Genomic DNA, 27,263 nt, shown 5'->3' with positions numbered 1-27,263 from the left:
GCAGGTGGCCTTGGGTAAGCCACCCTCTCGCCCCTTCTCCTTAGCTGTATTGTGGGGTTAATGATAACACTAACTTTGTTCACTACTCTGAGTGGGGCACTGATCTGTCTAGAAGCACAGTTGTTGTTGTTGTTGTTGTTGTTGTAGTTGTACTACTACTACTACTACTACTACACTGGCTGACTGACTTTTGTAAAACTCTTAAGAACAGATTGCAGAGCAACTTTAGCTTGCATGTAATTTTTTGCAAACATCCATTAGAATGTGAATGTGATGGTTTTCAATGCCAGGTATGGGGAAAGAAAGCAACAGTCATAGAGCCAGAAGTGTCAGACAGATTTTTATTCCAGAAGTTGCCAGGCAGAGCTTCTACCTTATAACTCTGGCTAGAACCTTCAAAAATCCAGAACTGGGGCACCAAGCAGCAACGAAACAGAAGGTGCCCACAGCCCCTATCCCCACTCTTTCATGGCCTGTGGAGAAACTAGCCCAAGCCCTCATGGCATTGACCCATGGCCTTTTGGTGGTTAAGCCCAAAAGGTTGGCCTTCACTGAGCTTTTTGTCTTAGAGACCTAAAAAGCCAATTCTTATGCTTGAGTTTCTCACACATTCTAGATAAAAACACACAAAGATCTTCTTGGTCATTTACAATACAAGGCACACACTATCAGGTCACATTTGGAGCTTCAAAACCAGGCATGAAGATAAGCCAGATAGAAAGAAGTAAAATCCTATAGAGCAGGGCTTATGCCAAGGTAGGTAATCAATCTTTCCTACTTAGTACAAATGTCAAGCTGTGAAGGGGCAGGATGGTACAACCAGATACACATTCCTCATTGGTTTTCCTCATCAGGTGTTATCAACAATGACCATAGCTCTCGGTCTTAGCCATGCATGCTCCACAGTAACAAATCTTTCATCCTGACAGTTACTGCCAATGTGAGCACAACAGAAGACACAGCAGGAAAGCATCCTGCCCTCCAAGACAGGTAGCAACAGCCTACATTACCAGAGGTAATGCTGGGAATTTTCTCCATGGACGGCAACAGTCTGCAAAAGCCACAGTGCTAATAGTTACAAAAACAAAGGCAAGTTTCCATGTTTGTTACAGGAGTAAATTTCTGGGCCAGGCTGATAAGCCCCTTAGTTTAACCCCTTCTTTGACCAGATCCTACGGACACATGATGCAGTGTAGCCTCTCTGACCATTTGCTGTCCCAGCATAGGACCTCTCTCATAAAGTTTGTTCAAATCTTTGAGGACTCAACTCTCTCAATCCAAGGTGATTCTGAGTTGATATCTCTGGGTTCAACCTGCAGCTGCCGTAATTCATTGAGCTGCCTCTCCAGGGCTTGGTTCCGGTGATACATCTCCATGTAGCTGGCCTGAATCTCCCGCTGATAGCGTAAGACTTTCTCCTTCTCCTGTTGCCAGGTTTTTCTCTCCTGCTCAAAGTTTGCAGCCTGCAGCTGAGCCTGGTGCCTCTCCCGCAGTAGCTCTGCCCATAGCCAGTCTGGGCCTTCTACACTCTCCCCTTGCATTCCCCGGCATTTGGAGTCATCCGTTTCACATCCCAAAAAGTCCTGGCATGCTTGCATTGTGGAGTCCCTTGGAGGAAGTGGGGAGCCATGCTCTGGCAAGGCTTGGAAAGAGTCCCCCAAATGCACCAGTTGTGAGTCCTTGACTTGCAACTCTGTTCGGGCATCCCGCAGCTGGGACTTCAAGCTGAAGATCTCACCCAGTTTCTGGCTCATCTCTTCCTGGGTATCTCGGATTTGCTGTTTGAGCAACGAAATTTCTGCAGTCTTCTGACAAACCTGTCAAAAGATTATGTTCAGGTAAGAACGAGACTAGATTAGAGAGGGAGAATTGATCCATCAAAGCTGCAAAAGTTGGGAAGTTGGAGTATTCCCAAATACCAGATTTGTGGCCAAACTGGAGTCAATGAAACTCTTAGAAACGAAGGAAAATGGAGGAAATACTCTGAGGGGATTATGACAGACTCAGGGGGAGACATTATAATGCTGCATTTAGAACCTGATTCCTGGACAGTACGTCAAGAGCAGTAACCCTGGCCACTTTCCCCGCAACTTAATTAAACTAATTAACTAACACTAATCTGCTTCACAAGGACACCAGGAAGTTCATTATCACTTGTCACCCTGCCAGTGCTCTTAGATGGGGTAGTTTAGACATCAAGCAGACCCCTGCAAGACCTTGAGATCTTTGTTGAGAGGGAGAATATAAAGGTACTAAAGAAATACATTTTATGTTTAGGAGAAATCCACAAAGCAGTTGTATAATAGAAAGTTCTCTACTCTGTATCTTTTACGCTAATCTTTACCTGGGAATCTACAAATACATACATAAGCATGTTTTTAACTTAAGCATAAAAATAATTCATAACATTCCCCACATGGATCTACCAACAAATTTAAAAAGCTTCCCAAATCCTTACAGTAATACATTCATAGGGGGAGGAGTCCATTTCCCTAATAAAATCAAACAAATACGGTGGAATGCCTATGAAAAGTATATTTTGTGTTCCTATGAAGCACAGAAAATGTGTAGATCCGTGAAACATGTAAGGAAACTGAAAATTTTCTATTAAACAATGCTGCACCTCATTGGCTTGATTTGTTTGTTTTTAGTTCCAGAAACCATCAAGAGCCAGGAGCACAGTGGAAAAGGACTAAGCCAGGGTGCTGTTCCTTTTGCAACTGCTCTTCCTCCTTACCTCCCACTTAGTCTCCTCCAACTTGGGACTGAGGCGCTCTGCCTGCTGCCGCCGTTGCCTCAGCTCTTCACACTGGTTCTGTTGAAGCTCGAGCTCTTCTTGCAGCCGTTTCTTTTCCTGATGCGCCTTATAGAGCTGCAGCTGAAGTGCCCGCTGGCTGCGCTGGGCCTGCTGTGTTACTTGCTGCAACTTGGCCACATACATCTGCTTCAGCTCCTCCAGCTCCTCCATCCACAACCGCTGTTTGTCTTCAAACATCTGACCAAACAAAAATAAAGTTATGGAGGGGAACTAAAAGACCAGACTCAGTTGGTAAGTCAAGAGTGTTACTCAATGAGACAGCTCTCCTACTCCATAAAGCTCAGGCCTTCCATGGAAGGCAAATCCATTCCTCTTAAGAAAGGGCTATAGGATATCATCTTCTGTGTGCTGAGGGTCCCAGGCTTAATCCCTGGCATCCATATACAGCAATGCTTTAGATGAGATTAAGACCAAAGTACCAAGGCCTGTTTTGCAATAAGTGTGCTGCTTATAATTAGCCTGATTGTATATGTATGATAGATGTATGCATGCCTATTTAGAATGGAAAAGGAGCAGCTTTCCAGTATTCATGTGATGTTACTGCCCAGCTGTTCAGTGCTGGAGAAATAACACTAAAGCCAGGATCACTGCAGGGGGGAGAATCATCAGAACTGTCAAGTTAGACCCAGGACCACAGCTCACATCTACAGGGATTTCATGATCTGCCAATTGTCCTTTGGCAGAGAGAAGGCACGCATGGACAGCAGCAGCAGCAGCTTGGTATATAGTCCTAGTTTTTTCCTTCACCCAATTGTATTCCTCACATCAACAAAAAAAGAGAGCTTTTAAAACAAAACAAAAGGGTTACGAGGCATCGCTCGCCAGTGGTGTACAGTGGTTAGCCTCTCAGACTAGGACCTCCAGCCATGAAGTTCAGTTGCTAACCTTGGGCCTTTCACCTCTCTCAACTTCACCTACCTTACAAGAGAAGAATAACCATATATGCTGCCCTGAGCTCTTTGGCAGAAGACAACAAAAACTGACAGATAGATGAGTAGGTTGAAAGAACTTAGGGAATATGAATTGCCACTAGGCAACTGAGCTGAAATACTTTTTTTTTTAAATAGATTTTATTGGATGAGGTGATATAAAATAGTTGGTTAATACATACATCTTATCCAAATTAACCTTTCTAAGTATATGACCCCACCCCCTCCCCTCCCCCTATTCTCTGTTGACTTCCAACAACACTCGAACCCTCCCGTTTATTCATAGAGATTATTATTACACTATATTGCAATCATAATATATTAACCATGGTAAAGATCTTAATATATATTCCCTTAGTTAAAGTCTTATTTAATAAAGTTTAAAATCCCTCCAAAGGCCACAGTTGTCCTTTAACATCGCATTTCTTTTCCAAATATTTCTTGAACTTCTTCCAATCTTCCAAGAAAATTCCTGGATCTTGCTCTTTCAGATTTCTAGTTAATTTGTCCATTTCGGCCATGTACAACAGCTTCCTTGTCCATTCTTCAATATTCGGTACTTCTTTTTTCCAGTATTGAGCATATAAAATTCTTGCTGCTACTATCATATAATATAACAATATCTTATCATTTTTATTGACCTCTTCTAAATGTAAAGATAGCATTAACATTTCTGGATTTTTAGCAACATTATATTGTAATATCAAAGACATTTCAGCACAAATTCTAGACCAGTAGTCTCTAGCCTTTTGGCAAGTCCACCACATATGAAATAGAGAACCTTCTTCATGCTCCTTACATTTCCAACATTTATTCGATAACTGTTTGTTAGCTATGACTAATTTTTTCGGTGTTAAGTACCATCTATACAGCATTTTATAACCATTCTCTTTAATACTGGTACAAGTTGATATTTTTAAAGTATTTTTCCATAATTGTTCCCATGCTTCCATCGCTATTTCCTTATTACAATTTATAGCCCACTTTACCATTTGCACCTTGACTGTTTCATCTTCTGTAAACCACTTCAATAACAACTTATACATTTCAGATATTGCTTTACTGGTATCCCCCAATAATAACTCCTCTAGTTCTGAATTTTTAATTCTAAAACCATTCTTTCTATGTTCTGAATCAAATAAATCTTTAATTTGTCTATATTGTAACCAACCATATTTAAATGGCAACTCCTCGTTTCGCTTAAGTTTCAACCCATCATTGTCTAATACTGTTAATTCTTTGAAGGTAAGCCATTCCTTTCCCTGATATTCCATATTTGGGTTAATTACTTCAGCTGGAACAATCCAAAGTAGTTTCTTTAGTTCTATAAATTTCTTGTACTTGAGCCAAGTTGACAATAGATTCCTTCTAAGGTAGTGGTGCTGAAACATTGCATCCATTTTGTACTTTTCATACCACATGTATGCATGCCATCCAAATAATTTATTATATCCTTCCAACGTTAATAACTTGTGATTGGTCAAAGACACCCATTCTTTTAGCCACACCAAACATATCATTTCATGATAAAGTCTTAGATCAGGTAACTGCATTCCTCCTCTTTCCTTAGCGTCACAAAGAACTTTCATCTTAACTCTTGGTTTCTTTCCTGCCCGTACAAATTCTGATATTTTCCTCTGCCATTTTTCAAATTGTTTCTTATCTTTCACAGTTGGAATTGTTTGCATTAAAAACATCATTCTGGGCAGTACATTCATTTTGATTGTGGCAATTCGGCCTAACCACGACAAATTTAATTTATTCCATTTTATCATGTCTCTTTCAATTTGAATCCAGAGCTTTTCGTAATTATTCTTAAACAAGTCTATATTCTTAGCTGTCAGCTCTATCCCCAAATATTTAGTCCTGTGTACCACTTCGCAGTTTGTTATTCACTTAGTTCTTGTTGTTTCTTCTTAGTCATATTTTTTGTTATTATTTTTGACTTCTTTTTATTTATGTAAAATCCCGCCAAGTCTCCAAACTCCTTTATTTTGTCCAGCAGTCTTGGCAGGGTTTGTAGAGGGTCTTCCACTATAAACATCACATTGTCTGCAAATGCTCTCAATTTGTAGGAGGATCCTTTTATTTTTATTCCTTTTATACTATCATCTTCTTTAATCCTCCTCAATAATACTTCTAAGACCATCACAAACAAAAGCAGCAATAGTGGACATCCTTGTCTGGTTCCTTTCCTTATTTCCAACTTCTCTGTCAGGTCGTCATTGACACATATTGTTGCCCTTTGTAAGTTATAAATTGTTTTCACTGCTTGTATAAATTCATTGCCTAGATCCATCTTCTCCATGGTTGCGAACATAAAGTCCCAGTTCAAGTTATCAAAGGCCTTCTCTGCGTCTGCAAAGAATAGGCCAACTTCCTTATCAGGTCGCTTGTCGTAATATTCAACAGCATTTATCACTACTCTCAAATTGTCTTTTAATTGCCTGTTTGGTAAGAATCCGGCCTGATCTTCATCTATAAAGTCCATTAACCATATTTTGAGCCTATCCGCCAGTATTCTTGCCATTATTTTGTAATCATTGTTTATGAGCGATATGGGTCTATAATTTTTCAACACTGTCAAATCTTGACTTTCTTTTGGGATCAGTGCAATACTAGCTTCATTCCATGTATCTGGGAGACCCTTTCCTTGAAGCATATCGTTCATTACATTTTTTAAAATCGGTACTAGGTCCTTCTTCATTACTTTGTAAAATTTAGCTGTGATCCCATCAGGTCCTGGTGCTTTCCCAATCTTAGCTGCTTCAGTAGCCTGTATGACTTCTTCTTCTGTTATTGGAGCATTCAGTCTCTGTTTCATCTTTTCTGGTACCTTTGGTAAATGGGCATTCTTTAAATACCCATCTATCTCTTGAACATTCACAGATTTCTTTTGAAATAATTTAGCATAGTATTTAAAGAACGCACGCTTAATTAATTGATGATCTTTCAATTCTTTACCATCCTCCCTTATTGTATTAATAATTTTCATTTCCTTCCTTTTTTCAGTTGCCAGGCTAGATACTTTCCTGGTTTATTTGCTCCTTCAAATGACTTCTGCTTTAATGTCTTTAACTTCCATTCTAGCTCTTTATTACTAATGGCTGTTATTTGATCCTGTAGTATTTTGATTTCCTGTATAATCGACTTTTTCCCTGGTCTTTTCTTCAATTGTTGTTCCTTTTTATATATTTTTCTTGTATTTCTTGCCATTTCTCCTGCTTTCTTTTCTTATCCTTACTATTAAGTAAAGTTATGTTTCCTCTCATTACAGCCTTATAGGTATCCCATACCATCTGTGTTGAAACTTCATTGTTATTATTTGATTAAAAAAATTGCTTAGTTTCTTCTTTCAAATACTTCAAATTTTCCTGGTTTTGTAATAAATCCTCATTTATTCTCCATCTAAATTTTCTTCGACCCATTGTCCATTTCCATAACATTGGATTGTGGTCTGTGCTCACCTTCGGTAAAATTTCCACTTTTTTAGTCAATAAAGTCAAATCTTTTGTTGCCCAAATCATGTCAATACGTGAAAATGATAAGTGCCTTGCGGAGTAGTATGTAAATTCAGTACTTTTCGGATTTTCTTTTCTCCATACGTCTTCCAAATGTTCTTGTTGAACTAATTCAAAAAAAGTTTTTGGTAACTTCCCTGATTTTTTAATGGTTGCTTTTGATTTTTTGTCTAATTTCAAGTCCACCACACCATTAAAATCTCCAACCAATATCATCTGATCAAATACATCCTGATCTAATTTATTCAATAAGTCTTTGAAAAATTGGTCTTTTGCTCCATTGGAGCATAGAGAGCTATTACCAATATTTTTTTCGCATTTATATTTATTTCCACGGCCACATATCTTCCATCTTGATCCTGAAAAATTAATTTTGATTCTACAGCCTCATTTATATAGATCACTACTCCTTTCTTCTTTTGTTTAGACGCTGATATATATTCTTTCCCCAATCGTTTTGTTTTTTAAATATTTTGTATCTTTATCTTTAATAAGTGTCTCTTGTAGACATACTATATTACAATTTTGCTTCTTTAGCCAATGAAAAGTTGTCTTTCTCTTTTGAGGTGAGTTCAGTCCATTCACATTCCCCGATATTAATTTGTACTCCATATTCTACATTTTTAATAATCCAGAAAAGTCCTCTGCATTTTCCTGTAAGAATTTTTCCATTTGCTCCTTTGTTTTGATGATAATTCTCAAAACTTTGTAATAAAAGCTTAGACCTTCTGGGACTTCCCATCTATATCTGATGTCTTTGTCTCTTAATTTCTGGGTCAATTCCCTGTATTTTTTCCGTTCTTGGAGAATCCGTTTTGGAACTTCTTTCATGATCTTAATTCTACTCCCCTCCTTTATTAGGGGTTTTTCAAAATGCCTCTTAAGTATCTCTTCCTTCATTCTCTTTGTCACTAATTGCACAATAATATCTCTTGGTAGCTTTCTCTGTTGTGCAAAAGCCGAGTTGATTCTGTACGCCAAGTCCATATTTGCTGTTATTTCATCTTCCTCTTTCCCTAGAAATTCTGCCAATATCTTTGTCATCTGCTCTTGTGTGGTTTGAGTCTCAGATTCCTGAATGCCACGAAATCTTAACTGCTTTTCCGTCGCCTTACACTCCATCATTGCCACTCTTGTCTGCATCACTTGATTTTCATGTTTCATTTCTGCTTTTATATCATTTGTCTTTTGTTCTACCTGTTCCACTTTTTTAGTTGTCACTTGCAAATCTTCCTTTACTCCCTCTATCTTTTTTGCCAGTGCAACTACATCGGCTTGAATAACATCTCTCATCTCTTTAAAATCTTTTGCCAGCATTTCTTGCATCTTCTGTAACAACTCTTTGTGATTCTCTGCCACTTTTTTTTTCCAGTCCTTTGATCGCTGCATCCACCGAGATTTGCCATTCCTTATCTGCTCCTTTTTTCCCGGCCATCGTGGGGCTCGGTTTTGAGCCTCCCCACATGTCTGCCCTTTTCCTCAAATCCGTGTTGAATCATTTAAACCTTGCCTTTTCTTAAAATTTCTTTAAAAAAGAAAAAAAAGTCATTTTAAAGTCCAAAATGTCGGGCGTTTTTTCTCTATGGTATCATTACAGCGTCTCTATGGTTTCTGGCTTAGCTTCGTACCTTACTTAAGATGGCGCACTTCCTGTTCCTGTTGCCTTTGTAGCCTCCCAGTAGTATATTTGTTTTGGTTCCTTTTTCCGTCAGTCCTCTTCCTTTCACTTTACTGTCCTTGCTAGGAATCCAATTGTCTGCTCTGCTGTTAACTTCCCATCTCGCGATGTTTCTCCAGTCCCCCCCTCTGCTTTCTCACGCTGGTTATCTCAATTCTGACCGCAGTAAGTATAAACAATATTTCTTTTCAGATTTTTAGTCTATATTTACTTCCCCAGCGTCTTCAATTTTACTCTGCTTCTATTACTAAACGTCTCTTCTTTTATATTCTGTCCATTATTTTATTTTCCCTTGGTCTTTTTACTGCCGTTCCATTTTTAAAAGTCTGATAACAATCTTTACCTTTGCCGATTCTGTGGGTTGTCTGTGTTGTTTCCTTTGCTTAATCTTTGGTAAAAGCTGTTGCTGAAGCTTGGTTCTGACGATCTTATGCCAATTTAATGACTCCTGAGGCACTGCAGAGATAGAAGCTCACCCTTCTCCGAGGGGACCTCAAGGTGATGGTGGGAGTCCTTAATTCAGAACCCCCTCCTTCACCAAGATCTCACTCTCTCGGGGGGGGTGTAGCGTAGCGTTCAAGCCCAACTTCTCCCTGAAGTTGGGGTGGAAACGGGCATTGAGGCGCCGCGCTTTCCAAAAAAAACAGTGTCTCGGACAGCCCAAGTCTTAGGCTGCTTCAGACCGCCATAAATCCAAACCGGAAGTCCCTGAGCTGAAATACTTTTCAGGTTGTAAAATAACCTTCCAAATATGCTCACATACTTAAAAGCTTTATTATTCAGTCTACCCTCACAATACCTCTGTAAGTCATGTGTGTGTCAAAAGGAAAAATGTTTTGAAAAGTGAGCAAATACTTTTCAAAACATTTTTCCTTTTGACACACAAATGACTTACAGAGGTATTGTGTGGGTAGACTGAATAATAAAGCTTTTAAGTATGTGAGCATATTTGGAAGGTTATTTTACTACCTGACCTTCCCTTATAATGATCGGCCAGCAAGAGTACAGCATGCATTTGCACTCTGCTGCATGGAGGAGATCTGTTATGAACACATCTTTCAATATGGCCCTGAAAAAAAACCCAGTACAGCATAGACTGGACATCCCTCCCACTGACACACAGGCAACCATAAACTACTCAGGGGATTCACATGCATATTCTCCTATGGAATCTCATTCCAGGGACTCTATTGAAGATTATCTCAAGAAACTGAAAAGTGAGTTTGAGGATTAGGCCAGTAGCAAGAGTTGTTCAGGATGCGAGTGGAAAGAAAAGCAGACTAAGTCTACAAATATTTTTGCTGGAAATGTTTCCTGGAGTGGAAAGCAGACATGAAGGAGGAGCTCACAAACATTTTTACTAGCCCACTTGCCCACACATGTCCATGTTGGTAATTTGTGGCACACTGAAAGCCTGAAAAGAAAAAAAAAATCTCCCAAATCCACCAAGCTTTCCAGCTTGTTTGCCTTGGGGCAATTCTTACTCATCACAGGCAGCCAGGCAAATGGCTATTTATAAGTTTGGAGAAAGGCAACACGGATGACAATGATGTGAAGGAGATGAATATTAGAAATTGAGAGCTTTAGAAATGGAGGGTGAAGCAGAGGCAAAATGAGGAATGAGGAACCAAGTAACAGCTGTAGGGGAATTTCACTCACCTGTGCGAAGGGGTCATCAGTCACATTTAAGTTCCTTGTAAGCTGGCGGAGCTCCATGCCCTTTTCACTCAGCCGGTCCTCAAGCTGCTTTACCACATCTTCCAGAGAGTATGTGGGCTCATAAGGAGGGGGTGGTTCCCCAGAACTCTGCAGCCGACTCAAGCTCTTGCAAGACAATGGTGCTTTCTCTACAGCCAAAGGATCCCGCGGCCCTCGTGAGGCCCTGTCTAAGGAACCACCGATGTGATTGATGTGGCCTACAGAAGCACTGAACTGGCTTTGGGCTGGTTTGAAGCGAGGGTTGTATGTGGGAAAACTTTGGATGGAATTGGTGCCCTCATCCAGGCTGATGGTGTGCAGCAAATGGCTGCGCAGGGGAGCACGTTGTGAAGAGCTGCCAGTGCTGCTCTGTGTCAAGAGTGTATGCAGACTACCATTGCTCTTTGACAGCTTCTGCCCTTTGGATGATGACAGTCCCTGCATGGACAACAAGCTCTTCCCAGACATCACCTTGAAGGCTGAAGGCCTGATCCGACACTGGAAAACACAAAAGCCATTAGCAAATATATCACCCTAGTGTTACTTAGAAGAGCAAGAATGGAAGGCATCATAATGTTCTAGAGTTGTAAAGGGCCTCATAGGCCATCAAGTTCTGACCCCCGCTCAGTGCAGGAATTTCTAAGCTAGAACCCTCCTGACCTACCATCTCTATCCATCCTCTGCTTTAAAAACTTCCATTGTGGGAGTGCCCTCTCACCCTCTAGTTCCATTATCAAATCATGCCTACTATTAGGAATTTTCTCCTAATGTTCAGTTGAAATATACAGTCTGGTAACCTAAGTGCATTAGATCTGATTGTCCTCTGGAATAGCAAAGAATACATCAACATGTTCTTGCCAGAGTTATAAAGTTGGTCTACTCATCTCACATCTGGCCCCTTCAACTTCTATCAACCTTGTTTCAGCTGCTAAAGGAATCTAGAATTCACTAAAACTGGGATGACCACCTTCTTTGACCAGGGAGGCTGTACACTAGGCAACAGGTCTAATCCCATCCCCAGTATGAAGAGCTGGAATGCAGCCCCAGTGTGAAAGGAGAGGACACCCCCTGAGGAAATCTCTCATATTGAAAGGGACAAAAGCTGTGCATTGTGAACTTGTGACAGTTTTAATACCACTGCTTCTTGCTGCCTAGCCAGCAGCATGGAGAGAGGTGCCGTTTGTAGCCGGGGAAACACCCCTTAGGCCTCAGAGCTGAATGTAGAGATGCCACAGAATCCTCTATATCACTGCAGAGGCATCTCCCATCAGCACTGGGAAGGCTAAATGGCAACTAGCTCTGAAGTGACAACTTGCATACAGCTATTGATTCAAGCAGCGTTTGCTGGGGTGGCTGCAGCAACATACAAAGTTAGATGTGAGCTAATAAAGTACTGGGGGTATGGCTGTGGGCCAGATATGCTGCAGGGTCTGTCTGATAGCTAGGCCTGCACTAAAGCAGCCATAGTCAATTCATGTGTCTCTTACCGTATCCCACTGCTCTAATACAATTTTAGGACACAGGGTTGCTCCAGCATACCAACATCACACATTGCTGGACTTTCTAAGAGGGCAGAGGCTTTATTCTTATTTATTTATTTAAAGTATTTGTTAGCTGCTTTTCTACTATGCAGGAACTCATGGCAGCTCACAATACAAATAAAAACAATCAGTTAAAAACAAAGTTTAAAAACATAGTTTAGGACTGCAGTAACATAAAAACAAAGTTAATTAAAAGCAATCCTAAATAAAAATGCTTCAGCTGCCTCCTGAAGATCGGCAGTGAGGAGGCTAGGTATACTTCCCTGTGGATGCTGGTCCATAAAGTTGCTTTAATAACTACTAGAAAGCCCATGAAATAGAACAATGGGAAAATGGCCAAAATACACCCAGTCCATTTTCCTTCTCATCACTCTGTCAAGAAACACTCCCTTCCTTACTACTTTCATATCACCATCTCTCCCACCTTGTCAAAGCGTCCACGTTCAGGCAGAGAGCTCTTGGAAAAATCTCCACGTTGATTGTCTCGGAAGTACCGCTCAGGAGACTGATTCTCCCGGTCACTCTCATAATCCCGTTTATAGCCTCCTCCAGATGACTGGTGCTTCTTCTCAGCTCGAGCATCTCTCTTTCCTCCATGTAAATAGCCAAAGACTTCACGCTGTGACATTCCTTTCCGGAGCAGCCCATCTGGCTGGCGCATCCCTCGCAGACCTCCCAATGTAGCTGGCGAGAAATCTTGTTTCTCCACTAGGCTACCCACGCTGCCCATGTTGTAGTCAGTGTTAGGCTCGGAGTCCAGAGAGTAAAGTTCAGAGAGACAATTGATGGGGTCACAGGTTACATGAGCGGCCTGTGCTGTTGCCATGGAGATTCAGAGACAAGCGAGATTCCAGTGCTGTCAAAAGATGTCAAATACATACTCACAAAAAGTTATTGACACATTTCTTCCCATCAGTCTCTGAGGAGATCCAGCTAAAAATCCATTCCTGGCAGTGAAATTGTATCACCAGTCAAAGCTGCCCACCATCCTAGAAATATAAGCAAACTTCTTTAAACTCAAGCCTTAACAGCTGAGATCCCCAACATAAGGCACTGTTATTACAATGCACAAAAGCTAACTGTGGGCCTTGATTCTGAATCTCCCTTACTGTTTTAGCCACCTAGCCAGAGCAGAGTCCAAGTGCAGAAGATGTCTCACCCAGTGAAAGCAACTTCCAACATGTCGTTGCACTTGCAATACACCCAGCCCTGCTCCTCACAAAAGCCAACTTAAGTTGCTCACTTCTCATGACCAGGTGATTCCCATATTCAGCTCCTCCCCCTGCCTCAGGCAACTGGGCAAGAAACCAAAATAAATACATACTAGCAGGCCAAGAAGGAGTTTAACAGCTCCAGGACCAGCATTACTTGTGCAACCACTGGTTCCTCTCTATTAAAGTCCCACAAACGTCATTTCCTTGTCTTTGGTCCCAAACCAGCTCTTAGTCTGCTCTAGATACAGAGACAGCCTTTTTATGCCTTGACATTGGCTCCACAGATAGGTGACAACAGTTATCAGCAGCTTTCCCTCGCTCACTTGGCCTCCTGTAGTCACATTCATATGTAGGACTCGGCCATTGACTGGCCAGTCAAAAGAGACAGAAGAGTTGGCCTGACATTTCTAGTACCATGGTAAGCAATGAAGCTCCTGTCCAAGATTCAGCCTTGGCTTTTTACCATCTTGTCATGATGACGGTGCCACTGCAATCCCGCAGTCTTCACCTCTTGAATTCAAACTGATGTTCAGCTAGTTAGTAGACTGAAAAGGCACCCAGATTCAGATTTCCATTTAAGCTCTTCTGCCTGAGCTCAAGGCCTCTTGCTGTTCGTGGAATTTCCTTTTTCTCCCAGAGATATCCTAACAGTCCATCTGGTGAATGACGTGCTTTTGATATGATTTAACTATTTCAGAACAGTTCTAGAACTCAGCCGCTACCCTAGTCCCCAAATCATACATCACACAGCATGGATATAGGATGTACAAGATGCCATGTAACCTTATGTATAATGAAAGCATTTTTTCTCTACATTAATTGCAGCAACATAACATCCACTGCCATGACTGGAACAGGATGAGCTTTTGACTTCCATAGCTCAGAATTATGGCCAGTCTCCTATATATGCTCCCCTGGTCAAGGCCCAGACAAATACTAGATCCAAATGCCAGTAGAACTAAAGGAACTCGTAGTATGAATTGTTGTTTGGTTATGTCTTCCCCCTTTGCATTTCCATAAGCCTGGGTTCCCAACTTTGTTGAGCCTGTGGGCTCTTTCTTTGGAATTTTGAGGAAAATGTGTGGATTTCACCCCAAAACGACTGCCTTAATTCTTTCATACATATTTTAAAACAAAGTTTCAAGTAAATGCTAAATGGAAAAACTGAAGATTTATAAGAGGCGGTGGATGGTGGAGAGCTGCTGCTAGAAGGTAGGGGTTTTTTTGTCTTTCTGCCTTTTGCCTTTCCTAGCTACTGTGTGAGAAGCTGAGGGTGAGTGGGTTCTGTGTAGCTTGCTAGAGAGTGGTTCTGGTTAAGTTCTGTGTGGGGCTGTTGGGGGCTGAGTGAATTGCTGTTTGCTGCTGTTTGCTGTTGCTCTTGGTTACAAGCCCCACCCCCTACTGTCCTGGGGCCCTGCTGGGCTAGGCAGGAAGTGACCTTTTGAAACAAAAGGCTCCTCCTCGCCAGACGGCGAGAGCTTAAGGGCTCTTGGCCTGTGGCTCTTAGCCTGGGGATCTGCCTGGGGGACCCGAAACTCTGCTGAAAGTACTCTGGGTATATATTTGGAAGGCAATCATGTCTACTGAAGCCCCCTTCGCAGTCACCTGCATGGAGTGTGCCATGTTTGTTTTCCTTCCAGAAGAGAAGACAGAGTTCACTTGCCAGAAGTGTAAGCTGGTCAGACTTTTGGAAGAAAAAGTTCAGAGCCTGGAGGAGAGGATCACCACCCTTCAGGAGATCAAGGAAGGGGAGGTTTTTTATTGACAAGAGCCTGGGGGCTCTGCACAGCCAAGAACAGGAAAGTCAAGGAGAAGAAGAAAGAGTCGATCTCCCTTCTCAGCCTCCTCTCAGATCTACGGTACAAACCAGAAGATGTCAATGAAGAAGACGCTCTGGTCCACTTGAGCTCAAGAATCGTTTTGAAGTGCTAGAGATGGTAACGGAGATGAGAGAGGAAGGAGAACCACAAAGACCTGGAAGAGGGTGTGCAGAGGACATGGGGCCACATGGAAGTGGGGAAAAACGGAAGGTGGTAGTTGTCAGGGAGTCTCTGCTCAGGGGTATGAAACGCCATGTCTCTGGGCCAGATCTCCTATTCCAAGAGATGTGTTGCTTGCTGGGGGCCAGAATTCAGGATATTACCGACCGACTGCCGAAACTCATCAAGCCTGCTGATAAGTACCCATTTGTGCTGATTCAAGTGGGAACGAATGACACGGCTGCGAATACTGTCGCAAGAATTAAAGAGGATTATGAAGCTCTTGGAAGGCAGTTGAAGACATTGGGGGCTCAGGTGGTATTCTCTTCTATCCTTCCAGTCATAGGAAGAGGAATACGCAGGGAGCGGACCATACTTGAGGTGAATCATTGGCTGAGATGGTAGTGCCGGCAGGAGCGCTTTGGGTTCTGGGACCATGGGATAGGTTTTCTTAGAGAAGGTCTTCTAACACCTGATGGGCTTCACCTCTCAAGGGCAGGGAAGAAAATGTTTGGAACGAACCTGGAGAACTTCATCAGGAGAGCTTTAAACTGATGCCGCAAGGGGAAGGGGACGATCGACATGGCGATTTCAATGACGAAGTGAAAACAGTGGGGACCCACCTGGGTAGGACAGGTCAAACAAATGTACAAGGCTACAAGTATCTATATACCAATGCCCAAAGTATGGGTAATAAGAAAGAAGAGCTTGAGCTTCTATTGCAAATAGAGGGCTACGATATAGTAGGAATTACTGAGACTTGGTGGGATGATTCCCATGACTGGAATGTGCTAGTGGATGGGTATGAGTTGTTCAAGAAAAACCGGAAGGGTAGAATAGGAGGTGGAGTGGCATTGTATGTGAGGAGAGGGCTTGATTGTCAAGAAGTTATGGAGAATGGGGTGGACAGCCCAGTGGAAAGCATATGGGTAGAAATAAGGGGAGGAAGGACAAAGGGTATTATTGTTGGAGTCTGCTACAGACCACCTGGCCAGCGAGAAGAAACGGATACTGCCCTCTTTGAACAGATTGGCAGAGTATCCAGAACCTTGTAATTATGGGTGACTTCAACTTCCCTGATGTGTGCTGGGAGACAGGCTCAGCAAAGCGTCATGAATCACGCAATTTCCTGACCTGCCGGGCCAATAACTTCCTTTTTAAAAAGGTGGAGGAAGCTACAAGGGGCTCGGCCATACTAGACTTGATATTAACTAACAGGGAAGAATTGGTAGATGAGATGAAGGTGGTGGGGACCTTAGGGGGAAGTGACCATGTCCTCCTTGAATTCCAGTTGCTGTGGGGGGCCAAGGAAGTTCGTAGCCAGACTCGTAGGTTAGATTTTCGTAGGGCCAACTTCGATGAACTCAAAGGCTTGATGACAGTCATTCCGCGGGGGAGTGTGCTGGAAGGGAAAGGAGCGAGTGAAGGGTGGGCCCTTCTCAAACACGAACTTTTGCAAGCTCAAGCCCTCACTATCACAGCAAGATGGAAACATGGTAAGGGCTCCAAGAAACCAATGTGGATGTACAGAGAGCTCCAGAATAAGCTAAGGGAGAAAAAGGAAATGTTCAGGAAATGGAGAGAAGGACAGACCTCTAAAGAGGAGTATATGAGGGTTACTAGGTACTGCAGATCAGCCATCAGAGAGGCCAAAGCTCAGTACGAGCTGGGTCTGGTCAGGAGGGCTCGCTACAATAAGAAAAACTTCTACAGATATGTGAGAAGCAAACACAAGGTAAAAGAGGCAATTGGACCACTGTTGGGAGTAGATGGAGAAACTCTGATGCAGGACAGAGAAAAAGCAGACAGGCTTAATGACTTTTTTTCCTCTGTTTTCTCCCTGAAGAACTCAGGCACATCTAGAGATAGTAGAAAATGTGGCAGGACATCTGAGTGGCTAATTGACATTGACAGAGAGGTTGTGGAGAGGCATCTGGCTGCACTGGATGAATACAAATCCCCTGGGCCAGATGGGGTGCACGCAAGAGTGCTGAAAGAACTTTCTAGAGAACTTGCAGAACCCCTGTCCATCATCTTCAGGGCCTCCTGGAGGACTGGGGATGTGCCACAAGATTGGAGAAGAGCAAATGTTATCCCAATCTTTAAGAAAGGGAAGAAGGATGACCCAGGAAACTACAGGCCTGTCAGTCTGACTTCTGTTGCTGGGAAGATATTAGAACAGATTTTAAAGGGATCAATCTGTAAGCATCTGAAGGACCGCTCAGTGATCCGGGGAAGTCAGCATGGTTTTGTCCCTAACAGGATCTTGCCAGACCAACCTGGTTTCCTTCTTTGATCGAGTGACCAGCTTACTGGATTGGGGGAACTCTGTTGACGTGATTTATCTGGATTTCAGTAAAGCTTTTGATAAGGTCCCCCATGACATTCTGATGGGCAAACTGGAAGACTGTGGACTGGACTATAGGACAGTTTGGTGGATAGAGAACTGGTTAGAGGACCGCACCCGAAGAGTGGTGGTCAATGGCGTTTCATCAGATTGGAGGGAGGTGTCCAGTGGGGTGCCGCAGGGCTTGGTTTTGGGCCTGGTACTTTTCAATATTTTTATCAATGATCTGGATGAAGGCGTGGAAGGGCTGCTCATTAAATTTGCTGATGATACCAAATTGGGAGGAGTAGCAAACACCCAAGAAGATAGAATTAAAATTCAACAAGACCTGAATACTCTGGAGAAGTGGGAAACTGTGAATAGGATGCAATTCAACAAAGACAAGTGCAAAGTATTATATCTGGGACACAAAAATGGGAAGCACAAATACTGGATAGGGGATACACTTCTGGGCAGTAGTATATGTGAAAGGGATCTTGGGGTAAGAGTGGACTGTAAACTAAATATGAGCAGTCAGTGTGATGTGGTGGCAAAAAAAGGCTAATTCAATCTTGGGTTGTATCAAAGGGGTCATAGCGTCGAAATCACAGGGGGTCATAGCCCCTCTCTATACTGCCTTGGTCAGGCCGCACCTGGAGTATTGTGTGCAGTTCTGGAGGCCTCACTTCAAAAAGGATGTGGCCAAAATCGAGAGGGTGCAGAGGAGAGCGACGAGGATGATCAAGGGTCTGGAGACTGAGCCCTACGAGGAAAGGCTGAGGGCCTTGGGAATGTTTAGTTTGGAGAAGAGGAGATTGAGGGGGGACATGATTACTCTCTTTAAATATTTGAAAGGCTGTCATTTGGAGGAGGGCAAGGAGCTGTTCCAGTTGGCAGCAGAGGGTAGGACCCGAAGCAATGGGCTTAAATTACATGCACAAAGGTACCGGCTGGATATTAGGAAAAACGTTTTCATGGTCAGAGTAGTTCAAAAGTGGAATCAGCTGTCTAGGGAGGTGGTGAGCTCCCCCTCACTGGCAGTTTTCAAGAAGAGGCTGGATGAATATTTGTCAGAGATGCTTTAGGCTAATCCTGCACTGGGCAGGGGGTTGGACTAGATGGTCTGTATGGCCCCTTCCAACTCTATGATTCTATGATTCTAGGCCAATGAAACTTTCAGGTAATGAGGAATTTGCACAATCTTAATAGTAAATTGTGTTGGGTGGCAGTTACCCCTCTGGATTCTATTTGCAGTGGGGGGATGTGGCACTGGCAGGCGCTAGGAAGGTGGGATGGATTTGCTTTCGGGAGCCAGAATTCAGTATATTACAGACTGACTGCCAAAACTGATCAGACCGACTGATCAGTACCCGTTTGTGCTGGTTCACGTGGGAACGAATGATTTCTGTAGTTAAGGCTAGGGGAGCCTAAATCCTGTATTCTCCTCCTCCTTTTTTCTCATCCAGCTATTCTCATATTTATTTCCACTTCTTGTAGCACGGATCGCTCCCTCACTCTTTCTGCTGTTGATGGAGTTGTTCAAACAAACACAAGTTTTTAGCAAAGACAAGGAGAGACAAGCTGTGAGCTCCAGCACCCATTACTACAGTCCAAATGTCATAGGAAGTGGCTGTGGAAGGAAAAAGGAGAAGGAAGCGATGTGAAAAGTGACAAAGGAAAGAAAAGAAAAAGAGGGCATGTGTCTAAAGCAAAGGAGGACAGAAAGACGAACCAAATTTGAAAAGGAATGTGGAAAGAGCCAGGAAGCAGGGCAACATGGGTGCCACATTGGGGACTGTTGCCATAAGGAATAAGTGTCCACTCTGTCGCTCTAACTAAAGGCATGGCTCCTGTGTTTAACTATTTGGTGGGAGAAAGTAATATGGGCAAGAACTGAAATAATAATAACATTCAATTTATATACCACCCTTCAGGACAACTTAACACCCCCTCAGAGCGGTTTACAAAGTATGTCATTATTATCCCCATGACAATCACCCTGTGAGGTGGGTGGGGCTGAGAGAGCTCCAGAGAGCTGTGACTGACCCAATGCCACCCAGCTGGCTTCAAGTGGAGGAGAGGGGAATCAAGCCCGGCTTTCCAGATTAGAGTCTCATCGCTCTTAACCACAACACCAAACTGGCTCTCCAGTTCATTCTGATGAAACAGTTTCCCTTCAGTAGGTAATGTTCCAGACAGCTAAACTGGAAACAGATGTTAATAAGAGGACAAGGGGACACATCAACATAGGACACCTCATCTGGAGGAAACAGGAAAGGATCATTGGGACACAAAAGAATAGGACTGCACCATTTCCTGAGTGGGTGTGAAAGTTAGCAATACTCAGCACTGCTAGGAGGGAGCTGGAAGTAGCTGCTTTCAAATGAATGACAGACATGACACCTTCCTCTTCCTTGCCAGAGCTCTTTGGAGAACAAATGTTATCAATTTTTATGCTGAGTATTAGGAGCCTAGGGCACAAGGACTAGCGTCATACTGCTGAATTTAGGAGCCCACCTAATTAGTTTACTGATTCAGACTTCCTGCACTGTAAGTTTTATTAAGGGTCATGGTTAAAAAACCCCAAACTTATAACCTAAATTGGATCAGAACTGTCCACATTCTCCAGTACCACTAGCTATTCTGACAAAAAAGGAGATCACAGTTTAGATAATTGGTCCTAAACTAATGGGACAGGACCATTTCGTAGTCAGTGTACATAAAATGAGCTTGCAGCATGAACAGGATCACATGGCAGAACAGGCCCCACTTGAGAGAGTGGTTAGTTGACACAAAAAGCTACTTGGTGGATGTTTTTACTCAAGGCACTAAACTAAGCTCATTTTCTGAATTGCCCTGAAAAGCAGGAATAGTAACGACTGGTACCACATCTTCAAATGTATAAAAGAGGTTGCTGCCAAATGGTAACCTCTGGTCTTACAAGACAATGGGTTGGATCCCACAGTGTTTCTGCAGGCATAAGGACTTCCACCCAGGAAGCATGATTTTTGTGGTTCCTCCCACCACAGCCAGAAATGTTCCCTGGAATCCTGATTCTGAGAGAGAGAGAGGAGGCCCTAAAGCTTTCAGGAGGCATTTGGGGCTGCTGAAGGAAGGGGGAGCTGCAGACATGCCCTGCTGGCAGAAGTCCATACGCCTGCAGAAACAGTGCAAAGGATATAAACCAAAGACTTTTAGCACTGTACAGAATAATTATTAGCTAATTAACTAGCCAATTAATGATAAGTTAATTAATTAGCCCAAGAGTTTTTGGTCAGAAAAATGCCATAAAAAGACAAAGAGCTTTGCTGACACAAACACACACATTTTAAAAAGTCAGCGGCAATACTGGAAAAAGAATTCAAAGGTCTACATTCCCTCCTACAGAAGCCAGTAATCCAGTTACAGTCATGTCAAGTAGCCAGGCTCAAGGCAGTCCCAAAGGGGAAGGTTTCCATGGCAGCAGTCCTCCACATAGCTTTATGTTCCCACACATGTTGATAATATAGTCTATAACAGTAGGCCCATGGCAGACAGGCAGTCTAGTTTTAGCAAATGTTGATTAAGTTCTTACAGAAGAGGTAAGCTGTTTCCTTTTGTTCCACATCTCTGGATCCTCAATCCAATGTACAGATGGCAGCGAAAGACTCTCATTATAAGATTCCTGTCCCAGTAGCAGCAGTGACAAGTAGGATGGGGGTGTTCAATCAGTATATGTCCTAGGGGAGTTGTGACCCCAATTCCCACACAGTGCCGACCCCCAGTGGCTTTTGGAGCTTCCCTGGCTTGGAGCGGGGAGTCACACACCAGGAAGATGTCTTGGCTTCCAACCCCATGTGTGATTGTGAAGTAAATAAACAATGATGAAAATTATTTTCTTTTAATTGCTGCCACATAGACACAAAGAAAGACCCTGTTTGACAACTCTGGCCCTGTACTGCCATTGCCCTTCACTGGATCCAAATTCCTCTTCTCAAAGCCACTAGCTCACAGCCTTCAGAGAAACAAATTTAGCAGGGGGAATGCTCTGTTTATGCTGAGCGCTCAGAATTTTCTGTGGGAGTCCTATGTGAAGCTGAAACAGACTCAAACAAAGGGCTTTAAAACTTTGGGCAGTGACATGCTGTATACAAGTTTATCTGTTAGGATTTCTAATCCTACCAGGACAGTGGGCTGCTCATGCCAGAACTCCATCTCTTTATCCAGTCTACATGTTGGGTCTCCAAAATTCCTCAACCTTCTCAAACCTTTTTCAGGTACAACACCCCTCCCACCTTCTGACTGGGATATAAGGATTCAGGGATCTCCATTCCTACTTGCTTTTTCAGGTCAGCATTCTTGTCTCCAACTATGTCTTTAATTTGCTTTATGTAAATATATCTGGGCTCTTTGCTCTCCTTCCCTTTAGTTTCCATTCAATCATACCTTAAAGGATGTGCCTAATCATATATAATATCACATTCCTTAGGATGTCTTTGAGATATTTGTATAACGACTTATACTACTGAAAAGAAGGGCTCTATCATACTCAATTGCCTCTTCTTCACTGTTTTCAGCAGTTATGAAAACTGTGAGGGTTGAACTAGATGACCCCAGAGGTACCTTCCAATCCTATGACTCTATGATTCTTTTGCCTTGTTTCTTTACTAGTTCTTGTTCCTCCCCACTCACTTTATGCATTCTTCCATAAGCCTCAAGTTTTCTTTCTGTCGCATTGCCTACTGTCCATGCTTCACATCCTTACAGAGTTATAACTCAATGTTGTTCATAGACTTCTTCTTTAGTTACAAATTTATTCCTCTTTCTCGGCTTATCATGATAACAATAATGGGATAAAGAGTTTTTGGTTCAACATGGGGAGCCTGTATAGATAGAAAGAACTTTGTGACAGAAGGTAACTTAACAAGCAGTTCAGCTCCTGTATGGAGAAATCTGACACTGAAAAATTGTGGCAGAATTAGAATAGGGTTCATGACACAGAAATAAAACTACAAAAAGAGAAGTGGTGTAGAATATGCACTGAATGACAAACAGTTTGCCACAGTATTAGTAGTTTCATAAGCTCAATCAAGGGGAAAGAATCACTTACGGACTTTCTTTTCTTATAACATGAAAACAAATGGTCTTTAAGGGAAAGCTGGTTAATTCTAACATGATTAAACTCTTCCACATTCTTTCTAACTGATTTATGAACACCTCTGTATTAAGTTAAATCTGGGGATTAGAACTCAGCAAGATTTAAAGTTAAAGATTTAAAGTTCTCCGGCCGTGAAAGCCTTCGACAATACATTTAAGGTTAAAATTGGACAGCTCTATAAATAGTAAGTAGAGCAAGAATAATTGGTGTTACATTGCTAGGAGAACATAAATTCTTCATTCCTCAGTGCTAAATTCCATCACATTATGGAAAATAAGGGTACTGCCTTTTTGAGGTACATCATCTCAGACTGTGCACCATGCATTAGTTTTGCACCTCCCTTTAAAACACTAGAGGCTATCATTGTTAGAGACAGGAGTCTAAACTAAAGTAACTGATCCTATGTAGATAATATCTGTGCTAAGAAAAGAATCAGGACTAGGAACTAGTTCCCTGCTATTAAAGACCTTCTGTCCATACTGATAACTAACCACAGGCTCCAATCACATCAGGACTAAAACCATTTTTCACATAATTCATTGAAACTGGTATCTTCTTTCAATATCAGAAACCAACATACTATATGTATTAGCAGGAGTAAGCAAAGGAATTGGGCATATCTGTGGTCTAATAAAACAAAAAAGATAGATTCTGGATAGTCCTTACAAGTGAACAGGACTAAGACAAGCACAGGAGCATGAAAGGCAGGTAAATAAAGGTTCAAAGAGAGCACACAAAGGCTTTGAATGTTACTGTGGAGGAGGGAGAAATCAAAAACTTTTATGCAAGTGTTCAAGAAGAAATTGATCATACACCTAACCAAGATATTCTGATAAACATTGATGATTGGAATGCAAAAGTAAGAGACAGAGCAGAATCAAACATTGTTGAAAAATTTGGACTAGGATCACGAAATGAAGCAGAAGAACAACTTGTAGAATTTTGTGACACCAGCAACCTGTTCATTGCTAACATATGCTTTAAGTAACCAAGAAGGTATAGGTGGAAATCACTGGTGATCAATACAGGAACCAAATTGATTAACTGGATGCAGAAAATGGAGAAGCTCTATTCTCTCTGCTGAAACAAAACTGTAAGTTGATTGTGATACAGATCATGAGTTGCTAATATCAAAAATTAGAATAAATCTGAAGAGAGACACTAAAAGAATCATAGTGCCAAAATATAATCTAAATAATATTCCTGAAGAATTTAAAGACCATGTAAAAGAACAGATTCGCAATGCTAAATTTAATTGATTTTGAACCAGAACTATGGGCTGAAACCAGAGATATTATCAAAGAATGTGTAAAGACTATTCCTGTAGTCAAAAGAAAGGAGAAGCCTAAATGGATGACAGAGAAAGCTCTTAAAATTGCTAAAGACAGACGAGAAGAAAAAGCAAAAGGTGACAGAAATAGAGTCAGAATTCTCAATGCCACTTTTCAGTGGCTTGCACTCAGAGACAAAGAAATCTATTATAGTAGCCAGTGCAAAGAAATAGAAGAGAACAACAAAAAAGGAAGAACAAGAGATCTGTTCCACAAGATCTGGGAAATCAAAGGGAAATTCAAGCTACAGCTTGGGATGCTGAAAGATCAACACAAAAATGCAGTATCCGATCAGGACAAATAAAGGAAAGATGGAAGCAATATAATAAAGAACTATACAAAAGAGATGGAAGGATGACAGATACCTTTGACAAAGAATCTTTTGATGACGAACTAAAAATCTTATATAAAGTGAAGTAAAAGCTGCATTCTATGCAACTGGGAGAAACAAAGCACCTGGAGTAGATTTAATACCAATAGGGCTATTTCAAGCTACAGAAATTGTCCATAAAAATCTAAACAAGAATCTGTCAACAAATATCAAAGAAAAAACAATGGCTCACAGAGTGGAATTGCTCAGTCTAAATTCTAATTCCAAAAAAGGGAATGCCAAAGAGTGCAGCAACCATCGCATTAACTACCCATGCAAGCAAAGTGATGCTCAAAATTCTACAGCAAAGACTCTTACAATGTATGAAACAAAAAATGCCAGATGTTCAAGCTGGATTCAGAAAATGAAGAAGCACTAGAAATCACATTGCATAAATCACAGTTTTATGATGGCTACTGGAATATACCAGGGAATTTCAGAAGAAAATCTACCTCTGTTTTATAGATTACAGCAAAGCTTTTGATTGTGTGGATCATGAAAAGCTATGGATAGTGTTAAAAAGAAATGGGGGTGCCACAAGATCTGATTGTTCTGATGCGCAACCTGTACTCTGGGCAAGAGGTTGCTATCAGGAGAGAATATGAGGTTACAGAATGGTTTCCATTTAGCAAAGGTGTCAGACAAGGATGCATAATATCTCCCTACCAGTTCAACCTCTATGCAGAGTATATCATAAGGAAAGCTGGATTAGATCTAGAAGAAGGTGGAATGAAAATTGGTGGAAGGAACATTAACAATTTGAGATATGCAGATGACACCACATTACTGGCAGAAAATAATGAAGACTTGAAAGGACTACTGATGAAGGTTAAAGGAGAAAGTGCCAAAGCAAGACTACAGCTGAACATCAAGAAGACAAAAGTAATCATTACTGAGAAATCACAAAATGTTAAAGCTGACAATGAATCTATAATGATAAAACTGAGGCTATTGTACTTTGGTCACATCATGAGAAGACAAGACTCTGAAAAAGCCAATAATGTTAGGAAAAGTGGGAGGCAGTAGGGAAAGAGGAAGACTCTTCCTCTTTCCCTACTCCCTCCCATTTTTCCTAACATTAAGACCTAAAATGAGATGGCTTGATTCAATAAATAAAGCCACATCCTCCATTTTGCAAGGTCTGAGCTAGTCTGTTAATGATAGGACATTTTGAAGGTCTTTCATTCATAGGGTCACCATAGATTGGAGGTGACTTGATAGCACATAACACACGTACACTCACAAAACCATTGATCATGATACTGAATTGAAAAAACCCAATCTGAAACCTTTAGGGAAGTGACTCCAACCCATTGACTATTTCAGTTACCTCTTCCTGTACCTTGTCCAGCACTATGTTCTTTCTGAGATGGGCAACCAGAATCCTGCATGGTAGCGTATCCCCTGAAGCACAGCTTGATACAATTAGTTAATAGTGGGCTAGCCAATATTTGTTTCCAACAACCACTTCACACAATATGCTTTCCCAGCACAGAAATACTTCTATGTAGGAGCAAGCACATCTGCATATCATCATACAATATCATGCTTCTGTATTTTGCTACATTTGTATACCGTGCACACAGACTGGCAAGCTGCGCCCTCATCTCTCTCTCTCTCTCTCTCTCTCTCTCTCTCTCTCTCTCTCTCACACACACACACACACACACACACACACACACACACACACAATATCCCTGAGAGCTACACCTCTTAGCACTCCAAAGAGTCAGTGGAATGAGTGTATCCATTGCATTCTTGATATCAAATCAGAGTCTCTCAATTAAGGTTATGTATTTCTTCAGGTGCTTTCAAGAAGAAGTCACCTGATCTAAATATTCCTTCTGTTAGAAGGGATTTAATAACTATATTATTTCACGCAGCTAAATCCTCACTTGCTTCATTTTGGAAGTCACAATCAGTTCCTACAATTAACACCTGGTTCAACAAGATATGGGATTTTCTAATAATGGAAAAAATAACAGAAAAGCTATACCTACAGAAAAACCCCACTGGTACTTTGAATTTTTATGTTAAGTGGGAGCCTTTCCTCGAATTTCTTTCTAAAAATGATCTACTTTTAACAAAGCTACCTTACCAAGATGTTATTGATATGGGAATGTGGGGTTTGTGGTGACCTTTTGTGTAGATGGTTATATTATTATTAATACCTCTACTGTTAAGATTGTTCTGTTTGTTGCATATTTAAAATAAGTGTTAATTGTATAGATACTGACAAATTTGTATCGATCTTTGGTTTTAATTTGAGTATGTTTTTGTTTTGTTTGATGATAGCTGTTAATGTTAATAAAATTATTAAAATTAAAAAAAGAAGAAGAAGCAGCCGGGCAGCCTGAGAGTTCAAGGAGAGTTCAGGGCCCTCGTGTGACCCTGCAGAGCTCCTCACGGCCACGGCCATGAGCAATAACCCAGGTTTGCATGATGGTAACTGAAGTTCTCAGAATCTCCCTCACAATACAGCCTTCCCTGGGATCTTAATCAAAAGCCTAAGAAGGGCTTCCCATCTCTTGGCCCTTTCAGCAGTCATGAATCAGGCCAGCCACCAAAGCTAGTTTGCAACTGGACATATCTCCATGACAATGTTTAGGTACTCCTCTTTGGTACATGCTGTTGCATATAAATTGCAACTGATTGATGACGACCCTAGAAAGAGACTTCCAGGGCAAGTGAGAAGCAGAGATGGTTTTCCATTGCCTTCCT

The 27,263-nt window shown here is 41.7% G+C and overlaps 1 protein-coding gene across 2 annotated transcripts in view; it reads right to left on the bottom strand.

The window, feature by feature from the left end:
• Positions 1–327: 327 nt before the first annotated feature.
• Positions 328–27,263, bottom strand: part of N4BP3 (NEDD4 binding protein 3) — a 35,546-nt gene continuing 8,610 nt past the window's right edge. For both annotated transcript variants that reach the window (XM_054976007.1, XM_054976008.1), the window contains exons 2-5: positions 12,610–13,041; positions 10,606–11,142; positions 2,738–2,995; positions 328–1,817 (exon numbers count right to left, since the gene is read on the bottom strand). In XM_054976007.1, coding sequence (XP_054831982.1) covers positions 1,248–1,817; positions 2,738–2,995; positions 10,606–11,142; positions 12,610–13,011 — 1,767 coding nt within the window. In that variant the 5' untranslated portion in view covers positions 13,012–13,041 and the 3' untranslated portion in view covers positions 328–1,247. The remainder of the gene's footprint in view (positions 1,818–2,737; positions 2,996–10,605; positions 11,143–12,609; positions 13,042–27,263) is intronic.

Source organism: Eublepharis macularius, chromosome 4, assembly GCF_028583425.1.
Source record: "Eublepharis macularius isolate TG4126 chromosome 4, MPM_Emac_v1.0, whole genome shotgun sequence".
Lineage (NCBI taxonomy): Eukaryota > Metazoa > Chordata > Lepidosauria > Squamata > Eublepharidae > Eublepharis > Eublepharis macularius.
Note: the sequence above shows the minus strand (reverse complement) of the source record. Positions and strands in the feature narration are given on the sequence as shown.